The 11,837-nt window shown below is 40.1% G+C and overlaps 1 protein-coding gene across 2 annotated transcripts in view; it reads right to left on the bottom strand.

The window, feature by feature from the left end:
• The window catches only part of PLS1 (plastin 1), an 87,671-nt gene that overhangs the window by 16,552 nt on the left and 59,282 nt on the right, over nt 1-11,837 (bottom strand). For both annotated transcript variants that reach the window (XM_019503563.1, XM_019503562.1), the window contains 5 exons: nt 11,031-11,112; nt 8,490-8,655; nt 8,242-8,384; nt 6,798-6,893; nt 4,601-4,796 (listed from right to left, as the gene is read on the bottom strand). In XM_019503563.1, coding sequence (XP_019359108.1) covers nt 4,601-4,796; nt 6,798-6,893; nt 8,242-8,384; nt 8,490-8,655; nt 11,031-11,112 — 683 coding nt within the window. The remainder of the gene's footprint in view (nt 1-4,600; nt 4,797-6,797; nt 6,894-8,241; nt 8,385-8,489; nt 8,656-11,030; nt 11,113-11,837) is intronic.

Here is an 11,837-nt window from a genome sequence, read left to right on the forward strand (position 1 = left end):
GTCCACACTGCTTTAAAGTTGTTAAATCTCTGTCTCTCTCATATCTATCCATCCACCTATCTATCCATCTATGGCTTAGCCTGTCTCTCTGTAATGATCTTTAAATGTCAATAGCTTGAAAACTGCAAGAGATAGTTACTGAAAAAATGCTAAGGTTTAAGAAAGAAATTTCTCTGAAGACAAGTGTTCTGTCAGGATGATCCCAACTTCCAGAATTGGGAAACAAGTCAGGGGTCAGGGCTGTTTCTACTGAGCTCGGTGTGGGGAGAAGAACAGAGGGAGGGGCCAGCTGATAAAAACGAGAGCTGGGCAGAGGCATGAAGCAGTAGGTGAGCAGCAGCAGCCCTGTCCCGAGCCCCAAACAGAGGCACAGAGCTCGCCTGCCCTTGCCCAGCAAAGAGGCATGCAAGTGGTAGTTGGGCAGCAGCATGGGTGGGTGCGCCTCCAGCCCACTGGATGAGATCAAGTGAAGGAAGGGACTGGTATCTTCAAATGTTCAGCTTATTTTATTAAAGTTTCATAAATATTCAATTTACTTAATAAATACAAAAAGAAAAATGTTTGTTTTTGTTATTTGAAATTCATCTGTCATTCTTGATGGGCAAGTCAGTAGTAAATCAATAAAACATGTTCAACAGATACTAAATATATAGTGGCGTTTCATTTCATCATGGAAAAACATGTATTTTGGGTTTATTAGAGAATTTAGGATTTTTTTAAATCTGAGAATATGCAATTTTTAGGCACAGAAAAACCAGAATCCCTGCTAATGAGGCACTTCTGAAACCTTCCCCTTTAAAATAGATATATAGAAACCAATACTTCTCTGTAAAATGTTTCAGCTTTGACAAAACAGAATGTTGTAGGAAATACTGTAGCAAAAGTTTTGTTGAAAATATTACAACCAGTTCCAACTAAAATTAGTGCCATTAAACAAAGCTTTAAAAACCCAGTAGTAGAATTAATTTTGTGAGGTCTTTCATTGTTCAAGTAAGGATTCCTGTTTTCAAACTATAATTTTACTGGTAAAAAAAAATACTGATTTGGTCTCTGTATTTCTGTTAGCTCTGCTTCACTTCTTGTCAATTTCAGCGTGTTGGGAAGAAGGGGAGCAGGAAGGAGAATCAGGGATTCTCACAAATTGCTGAACATGGATTTTATTTCCAATATCTTCTGTAAAAATTATCAAAGCTACAAGGATTATATACTTTGTATATGCAAGTCTTACATAAGGGTTTGTTTCTTCCCTAGCCAGCATGAGGGTAAAAAGCCCCTCATCTTGGATTAGAGTAAAAGCAGACAGAAGGGCAGGTGGCTGCTGTGGCTCCAGCTCTGGTTCCCAAACTGGGCTTGGCATTGGAGCTATAGCAGCTGCTTGACCTTTGTCTCCCATCTCTGCCCTTGTGGCACCTAAACCCCCAATCTAGGGAGCTACTGTTGCTGCAACCACTGCTGTATGGCTGAGCCAGGGTCAGAGCTACTGTGTGCTCTATGCCCCAGGCTGGTGTGGGGCTGGAATCATGCCTACCAGTAAGCAGGAGGGGAGTTGTGGGGAGAAGAGGGATCAGAGGCTGCAGGGGACAGGCAGAGGGGGCAGAAGCTGTGTGGGAGGGCAGGGGCAGTAGGGAGCAGGCAGCAATGGAGGGGGCTTCTTGCCCCTCTGCACCTGTCTGCCTGCTGCTTCCCCCCCCCACCGTACTATTATAGGGAGAATTTATGACAATCCTCCAATAATTAGTTTCTATACAAGGAAAATTGTAATGAATTTATACATTTTCCAAGTATAGAAACTAATTGTTGAGGGGTTATCTTAAAGTCATTTTCTATTTGTGTAAATACAGTACTATCCAAGTTGGCAAGCATACACTTCAGAAGAATAGCAATTACATATTCTGGAACTAAATCCCATTTTGGATTAGTAGAAATTGAAAAACCTACCAATCTTTTGTTTAGTTTGGTGTAACTTAAAATTGATCCCTGGCTGAAATATATTTTTAGGGACACTGGTACATTCCAAAGACAAGAGCCAAAATCTTCCAGGAAAACTTACTTAAGAAAGTATAGATAGGAAAGGAAAAATTAAGCAACTTCACTCACACTAGGAGTCTTAAACTGCATGCTGAACACTGCCAAAGGAATCCAAACTAGACAAACAGAAGCAATAGCATGCAAGTTGAAAAGTGCACTTCTGACTAGCAGGAATTCAGGAACTAAAAATAGCTCACTATATTTAATATGCCACCTTAAACAAGTTCTTTTCTCATGAAGCACAGAAGTATTCCTTAGTTTTTAAACCGGCTAAAAACTGACCAGGTTTTTTTTCCTGTTCAAAAAGTACCTTGTGGTCACTTCTGGGGCACGTATTCTGCTGTGTGGTATGGAAGAAGCCAACCCAAGGGAAACCCACAGAAACAGGGCAGAGAAATGAGCTGAAGGAAAGTGGTACTACATGACCACCTCTTGCCTCTTTGAAACCACTATTCGAGGCAGCTGAGGGAGGAATATCCAAGATGACAGGCAAAGAAGTCTGAGGAGTAGCTAATCAATAAGGTATAATTAATTTCATAGGGCAATAAAACTTCATATGCAATTTGTATAAGAAGTTATTACAGCGCAGAACAGAAGTCAGTCCCCCAGGGAATTTGACCTGCCAATATGCCAGCAGCAACAGCTCAGCAAAGTAAAAAAAAATTACAGGGGTAGGTGTGTATGAACCAAGATATAACATGTAGGGCTTCTACTTTCCATATACAAAGCCTCAAGTAAGAACTAGAAGCTTTGACCCCTCTTGCTTTTCTTTGCTGCTAGATCTACCTCCAAAGGAAAGAATGTATTAGAATAGCAGTCAGATAAGAACTATGCAGCTATGAGGGACCCATTTCTATTCTGCGAAGTTTTACATAAGAAGGGGACTATTGGGTCCTAAGTAAATACTTCCAAAGGGTCTGTCTGTCCTTCACCTGTGCGCCAATCATAATGAACACTGAACATTATCCAAGTATTTGGAGAGGGGGACAGAATTAAAGTTGAACCACCTCTCAATAACCTAAACTAATGCTAAACGATGCAGCAAGGGACAGGCACATTTTCACTGTGCTCTTTCTGGGGGAAAGAAGTCAGTCACTAAGAGGAAAAACAGGACTTTATTTAAAACAGGCAAATTAAGCCTCTCATGAAGCTATGTATTTAAAACCTTAACCACTTTCCAGCCCACATCCTTAGCTTCAGATTCTTGAACCTGGAAAGGTCACACAGTGAGATAATTTCACATAAGAAGTTAGATGGCATTTATACAGAGTTGTGGAAGGCTTGACCATATTATAAGTGCATTTTTATTGCCTTCTTCTCCTCACTTGTGACAGCATATTAAAGCAAAGATAGCAATATAAGAACAATGCAAAACCAACCAAGAGGAAACACATGGTTACAGTAGGAAAAAAACCCCCAAAGACTGCAGGATAGATGTTTATGGAATATAGAAAAGTACTAAATACAGTACCTATATTAGGAGGGGTCAAATCTGCATTTCACGGAGCAAAATAGGAAAGTATTATATATTATCAATCACATTATGAAAAACACACCTATGGCAAAAACTAAGAAACAAGTATCTTGTGTTTTATATAAAAATATTTAAATAACTTGAGAACAATACCATATGAAAGTGAAATCATACAGCAGTATTAAAGGAAACATGAAGAACAGAACAAAAACACAACTAGTTCTGATTTCTGGATCAGAAATATTGTTTATAAAGGAAAAACATACGGATAATAATTATGAGTCTCTTGTCTCTAAAATAGATATTAAAAGCAATGAGTTAAAGTTACTATCACTTTCATTACAACACTGGAGTAATTGCTTATAACTTTTCCATACTTCAACCATTTGAACTGGCATTTTCCATATCAAATGTCTGCCTTAATCTAATAAATATCTTTAACAAATTTCAGAGAAAATAGCTCTGCAGTTTCACAGAATGAGGTTCAAGAAATATCTGCTGTTCTGCCCAAACTATATCAGCTAGAAGTTTTAGCATCTCTATGTTTTGGTGCAGTGACGTGAAGTTTGGCAGTGGTAGCGTCACAGATATGCTTTGTTATGGCATACTCGTATAAGAGAAAGTCTATGTAAAACACAATGATGTTTTAGTATAACTCCCCCCGCCCTTTCTCTGGTCAGCATTGCTTCACCCGTTGGATGAGCATTTCTTGGCAAGCAATTGAGGGAATAGTACTGGCATAAACTACTGAGGAACCCACAAACCCTTATTTCTAACCAAGCCTGAGTATAAAAACTATGTTCATGGTAATCTGACAGGAAGGGAAGAAAGCAGCTGAAGATCATTCAGGACTCAGATCAAGAACAGCCTTTGGTCAGAGCAACACAAGCAAGTAAAACCTCTCCTTCTAATGACTAGAATAAGAGAGGATCAATTTACATGCCAATATCTGAAAAAAATAATAAACCAAATGTTTTTAATATATTGGTATTCCAACAGGCTTTGCCAGAAGGGGGCCTTATCTCAATCTATTTTTCATAACTTATACCTACTTCTGATACTCTTATTTCTATAGGCTTACAGATTGAAAGAACTCACCTTCTATTAAATTGGGGTCATAAGTAGAGCTATCAGGCTTGTGTAGGGCTGGATATGTATTAAAGAGATTTGCAACAAAAGCCAAATTAAGTTTAGGGTTGCCTGCAACCACATCAGCTGGAGTAACAAACTGTCTGCAGCCCAGTTTGTTTGCTTCCTGAAGCATGCGTTCAGCTCTCTTCAGATCACTTTTCTCCTAGAAAAGGAAGTAAAGACAAGTACCGTTTTATTGATTTTTTTGGATTCTTTTTGATATCTCTGGACTCATATTTTCACATAGGACTGTGCATTATTATGCTGTACACTATAAGCACTCAAAGCCCTAAAACACAAAGCAGACCTTTTCACTAAGAAGTTGTGGTTAATTGTATCAGGGTCCCACTCCAGGGGTGGCTGTGATGCCCCTAGCATCCCCTAACCTCTCATCTTTACTTCCTTTGGGGCTATCTCCTGTTCAACTGACCTGCCATGCCTTTATGTAATTATACTTTTAGAAAAAGGGAGGCTGCCCCAGGGCTCCCCCCAAGTGAGATTTCACACTCGGGAACACAGCTGTCACTGATCACCTCATTAAGGGCTAATTATGTGGCCTCCTCATCTCCTCTTCTAGCCAAGCACACACCCAAACTTTGCAGATGTTACCAATCACTCACTCACTCATTGGGCATTAAGCCCTATTGTCTAATCTAGTCACTCTCTCCTCCATGGACCTTCAGCCCCTGCATCAACTCCTGTCCATACAGGCCTTTAAACCCAGAAGAGTCTCTGCCACTGTTGGGGCCTCCAGTCTCACTGCCTTTAGCTGTGCTGGCCCCTCCTGGGCTATAGCCTCTGTAGATTGAATAATCCTAACCCCTGTTGGGTTTAGGCTTGCATTCTCTGCCCCTCCTGGGCTCAAGCCACTGTCTCCAACAAGTTCTGCCTCTCACAGGCTATGGGCCCCTACCTCTACTTGTTCTCACACCTCGCGGGCTGTGGAGCCCTGGCCCTGCTTCTCATCACTTTGCAACTGTGGCCCTGCTCCTCCACCTTAGCCTCCATCTCTCAGGCCCTGTCCTTGCTCCTGGGCCAGTTGAGACTTTCATCACCCTTACAGTTTCAATCCCTAAACACCAATCTTGCCTACCCCAGCTCTGATATTAGTCAGGAGCCTTGCTGCAGTCCTTCTGCTTGGAAGCTCTTTTCTCCATGGCTTCTAGATCAAACTGCTTGCTCAGCTCAGGCCCTGGGCTTATATCCTGCAAGCCCAGCCCCTATTGAGTCATGTGGCTCCCTTGATTGACTTCTGCCTCACCTGCAGCCTGCCTTCCCTTAAACAACTCTAAAACACTAGTCTTCCCAGAAGATGTCACTATATCCTTTGTACTTGAATAAACCCATTGTACTCAGAAGCAGAACCAATGAAAAGGTAAGACAGACTATTCATGGAAAATTTCCCTTTTGACATAGAAGCATGAGTATAAATTTTTGACAAAACATTAAATATTTCAGTTTCAGGTACTCAGAGTCCTTTATTTAAAAAGAAAAACATGCCATAGAAATCAGACCATTTTCATTACCAAAAAGAATATTCAACTGAAAAGCTATTTTCTGTCAAAATTATTTTAGTGTAAACTTTCCAATCTTGTCTTCTCAGCAGCCTCCAAAGGAGAAATGTCACCATAACAACCTAAGATGGCCTTTTAAACATTTCTGTTATTTTGCTTGAAGGGTCTGAACATGCCAGTGCCCTCCATGTCTAATGATTTTTGGAGGGGTCCTTCACATATTTAAGTGTCATTTTATTCCCGGAATCAGGAGGAGAATATACATCTTCTGCCTAAAGAGGCCTACTCTGACTGAGCTGCAGAACACAACCATGCAGCTCAGTTAGAATTCTTTGTTGAAGAAGAGGTTTTCCAGAATAACAGGCTATTCACAACATCCATGGGGCAGAGGAAAGGATGGAACAGGCTGGTTACAAAATATTTTCCCTCTTTTAGTTAAAGCATAGTTCCACTTTGTACAATGAAAGGTACATAATTGTGTCTAACACATCCTGGAATTGTACTAAAATCTTGAAGGTTCAAAGCTTATGCATCCTTTAAATCAAGCTAACCACAAAAGAAAATCATGTTCTGGGATGTAACATCAATGAGACAACATGTATATCTTTGTTACTTAATGCAGACACAGTTTTAAATCTCAGAATACTTGCATCAAACCCTGAAAGGTCAATGGCAATGCGAATTCCATAATCTTCGTCTCCTTTGGGTGCAATCTGATTCAGCAGATGGTAGTAGGCTCTTGAATCCTAAAACAAGTAATGCACTTTTAGAGTATGGGCCAACATTTACTCCTCTAAATATAATATACTATTATTTTTACAGTCTCCCTCAAAGCCCATTGAAAACACTACAATGACTAATGCCACGTTCAATAAACTCTTGATTAGGCTTTTAGTTAAAATCTGCTTAATCTCTATGGCTACTTTTCTGGAATATTTCTCATAGAAGCCGTTCAGTCAAATGATTATGGATAGGAATGACTGCCATTTAGTCAGGACAATGTTAACAAACTCTTCTTCACTGAATATACTGGCCAACCTCATAGATTACAAGACATTTAAGGCAGCTGTTAAATTCTGACTTCATCTTTTGATGCTGATGTTACTACATAAGGTGTTCATGAGAAAGACTTAAAGATTGAACAATGGAAATTTCATTTTTATGAATCAGTTCAATATTCATCCTTCATCATTTTCACTTTTTAAGAATAGTCTCTTGTCTTAATGAACCAATTGATTGGGACAAAACTGTGTACCAAAACATCCCAGTTAAAGAGATTCAGTTATATATTTTGTCAATCATTATTTTTATTTGTTGCAATGTCCAATATATGTATTTTGTTTCTGTTGTTCCCATAGAAATCAGGCACAGAGGCAGAGACAAACTTGTACTCCTGATAAAAGTAGCTAATTTAAAACATTTTAAATATATGTGCCCTACATACTAAAGGACATTTTGATTAGATGTGCTCTAGTTCATTAAAATCAAGTTAATATTGTTATTAATAGGTTCTTCAACATTTTTTGAAGAATAACAATGACTACAAAAATATTTTAATGGTTTATTCTGAAATAATTAGAAGGAAAGTACCATAGAGATCCACTCATTTATTGCCCGTTCACTTTTGATTTTAAAAACATGCTGTTTTTCTCCTACCGACTTAATGAAGAGTGAGCAGAACTATACCCAAAATGAGATCCCTCCCCAGTTCAACTAGATAAAAAGAGACAATTCCAAAGCTTTCTGGGAAGGGATGATGGAAAGCAGTAAGTCTCTGAGTGGGGTTGTGCTAAATGACCCAAATAGTTTTAAGTACAATTTGCAACATTTGTATTCTTGAATGACAGCTACTGTTTTGACTCATGTGGGAAGTGTTTTGTTTGCATTGTATATTTCTTGTTGATACATTGTATTAGCAGCTGAACAGGACAATGTGTGATCATAAAATGTACAATTCTAGGATAAATTTGACTAACAAATTCCTGTAAAAATTGGATCACTACCATGTTCCTAATTCCCATCTCTCTCCTTCATTTCTAAACAGATTACATTCTGCCAATATTACTTTCACTTATTAGAATTACAAGTATATACCTTAATGTCCTGACTGAAATTGTTTATTTCCTGCCATCCTGCATTCAACAGATGGTAGTTTACCCAGCGCAGCAACAGCTCTTCTGGCGAAAGTTTCAGTAACTGCTCCAGGTCTTCCCCTTCATTTAGCAAAGCAATAAGAGCTAAAAGCAAGTTTGAACGAAAGCTGAATTATTGTTACCAGTGTCAGAAGGCATTTCATCGCACCTCACACATTTTATGGAACCTGACATTATTTTCTTTCTTACCTTCATTTCTGGAGAGCTCAATATCAGCTAAAAGACCAACTTTAATGATCTGCCACACGAGTCCTAATACCAAATGTGGTCTCCCTTCTTGTAGATCTTGTGATCCAATGTTGACTACTGTACAGCCAATAGCTGATGCAGAATTTAGGGCAAGGTTTATGTTTTCCTGTTGAAACATAAATGTTAACAAAATTAATATTTGTCAATATAAACACATTCAAAACAGCAAACACCAGCTTGGTTATTTTGTGGGCTTTTGACATTGTAAGGAACAGAAGAGTCTCATCTCAGATTAGTCCTTGTAATGCACTAGTATGCACTGCACAAAAGCAGCAGCACTAAGACTGGAAAAAGACATCCTCTTTGCAGTGTGATCTAGCTGTGCCGTGACTTCACTGATGCCTAGAGATGTCACTGGGGCTGTCATCCTGCAGAGTCAGTTCTTTGCCCCTCCTGGGGCTTCAGGAGCCCAATCCTGTAGGAAAAGAGTCCCAGATGGTGTACCCCAACTTGGGGTGCATGTCAGCAAGTGAGGGAAACTCCCATTTCCAGACATGCCTCCTGTGTTGGGGCATGAGAGAATCCTCCTGTAGGGAATTCAAGTATGGAGCAGGGGGAACTCTCAGCATGAAGGGTACATCAGGACCCAGTGCTTTTCTCATTGCTGCACCCCAGGGCACGATGTGCAAGCAGAGGGGGGACTCCTATGGGAGTTTTCCCCCCTGCATGCATGTGGATGCATGCATCATTGCAGAATAATTTCCCAAACATGCAAGTGCAGAAGGGGGAAACTCCCATAGGGGTCCCCCTACTCTGCTTGCACACCAGTCCAAACCCACAGGATGGCAGCAAGAAAAAGGAGTATCCCCCACCATGTTTGAATCACCTGCAGACTTAATATGTTTCTTCCAGCAAACAGATCTATATTTAGTAAACCGTCTTGCAATTTTTGCTTACAAGGCTGAAGCGATCAGAGCTACATAGCCTTTATTGTTGACATGACCGATAAACTTTATCACTGTATTTGTTTTTTACTATGATAATTGTGAACCTATGTACAATATTTTTATAGATTCATCTGATTTATCACCATATTTGTACTTGATTAATGTAATTCTAGGGGTAGGAATAATGCTTTTATAATAGTTGGCCCTATTTCATTATTGTATTTGCACTTCTGTTATTTTCATTTAAATTTATATTATCGTTATATGTCTGTTGTTTTTGGGAGCATGGCTTTCAGCCAGAATCCTTCATAAATTGAATTGAATTGAATTTCCTGCAGGGGCATTCGCCCAAGGTGTGCAACTGCCATCACAAAATTTAAGCACTTATGGAGCTATAAAGGGCATGATGTCTGTTCACTCTGCTTCTGTGCCACCCTAAAAATTTTTATGGTGGCACAAAGTGGACATCTGTTTTTCCATCAGATTTTCCGAGCCTCATCCTGTGGATAGAACTGCTTGAGTGGGCCCCTGCTCTCTGCAGAATGCTACTGCTTGCAATACCACTTAATTTGTGCCAAAGTATGTCCGCATGTGTAGGAACACGTCTGAAGTGCATAAACTCATGCTGATCTGTTTACTGCATCCAGTAAATGGAAATTGCAAAGAGAGCATCAAGACTGCAGCTGGACCACATGGTGACACTGGAAAGACAACTGCTATTAAAGCAGCAACAGTTTGGGAAAACAAATATATTCTAGCTCTGATAAGTATGCCATAGCCATAGAGAGAGCGTAAGTATATGTACTAGCATCTTTGCTGGCACAGTCTTTGTTAAACAGGCAGAAATTATAAGACACTTTTGGAGGGGAATTTAGAGCCTAATATATCTGAAGCTTCCTTACAAATCATGTTCAATTAAAGGGTCAGTTTTATTCCTTCCAGGTTTTAACTGATTTTTTCCCCTCATTATACTGAAACCTCACAAATTTACCTATTTCAAATCTGTCCGCCTCTCTCCAAACTAAAATATCATTTTCCCAACGTTCTTGTGTGAATGCTTAGTCATTAGCTCAGACTCAATAAAACTTTTAGTCTTTTTTTCTTAGGTCTCTCCACTACTTTCTTTTACTGTGGAAAATACACTTCCCTGCCTGTTACACAGGACAGCAGCTTGGAAATCATCTTTAACACTTAGTCCTCACATCCAGGCTATGCCTAAAACTTACATATTCTTTTTGCATAACATCTCTAAGATATGGCTTGTCCTTGTCAACCACTCCATTAAACTTCTATTGCTCAGATACTTCTAAAGACCAGGAAAACAGAGCAGGTCAGCTACAACAAATGAAAACATTAGAAATCTGAGAGAAAGGATGCAAGCTCTCTGCATTTCTTCAAGGCCTTGTGAAGTTTGAATGTTTCCCCCACAGCACCCAGGCAATGCATGTCAAGCTACTCCATGCATCAGACCCTTTAAATACATGCATAAAGCTTGATTCTCCTCCTGTTTTAAGTCCATAACAAAATTCTCAGTAAAAAAAGCTGTAGGCAGAGTCTACTGTAATATTTATGACAGAAAAGGTGCAATACTTACAGAAACAGTGAAAGGCGTGAGTTTCTTCTTGTTAATAACCCTTTCATCAATTGTATCTGGTTGTGATAAGTTAATCATTTTGCTGGGGAAGCAATTAAAGAATTCAATTTTTTGAGAAACCAAAACATTACTATTTTTGTGGTAAATCTTGAAATGTTATTTGAAATATTTAAAACATTATGGAAAACTATTCTCTTTTTCCACTCAAAAAAATTTCAGTGAGGAACCATTGAGTCTCCATAGATATGAAAAAGTGGAGCAGTCAGGTCTATGCTTAGGAAAAACTGACTGCATTGTTAGCGCAGCTCTCAGGAAAACTCAGCCAACCATAAATTAAATGTATTCAGAATGAGAGACTCTCTATTATCAAAAACATACAACTTGTAACTAACACAGCACACTACTGTAATGCCTTGTTTCTAAAATTCTTTCCTCTAAAAAGGGGTTGTCAACCTTGGGAGTATGCATGGGTGGGTGGGGATGGAGCGCCACCACCCACCACCCTGTGCCGCCACCTCCCAGAAGCAGGGCCCGGTGGTGGGGGGCAGGGGCCCCGAGGGCAGCGGTGCCCCACTGTAGGCCGCACAGGAACCACCCAGCCAGTGGCCACAGGAGGGACTCGCATGCGGTGGCTGCCACCACCATCCACCATCCCGCACCACCTCCATGCACTGCTTTCCCACAGACAGTCACACATGCAGCTCCATGGTCTGCTGATGGGCGACAAGCAAATTGGCCAGGTGCACGGCCAGTCACCAGCCTGTGGAGCTGCACGTGCAACCGGCCATGGAAAAGTGGTGCACAGGG

This window comes from Gavialis gangeticus, unplaced genomic scaffold (assembly GCF_001723915.1).
Source record: "Gavialis gangeticus isolate Ggan-Ray unplaced genomic scaffold, GavGan_comp1, whole genome shotgun sequence".
Taxonomy (NCBI): domain Eukaryota; kingdom Metazoa; phylum Chordata; order Crocodylia; family Gavialidae; genus Gavialis; species Gavialis gangeticus.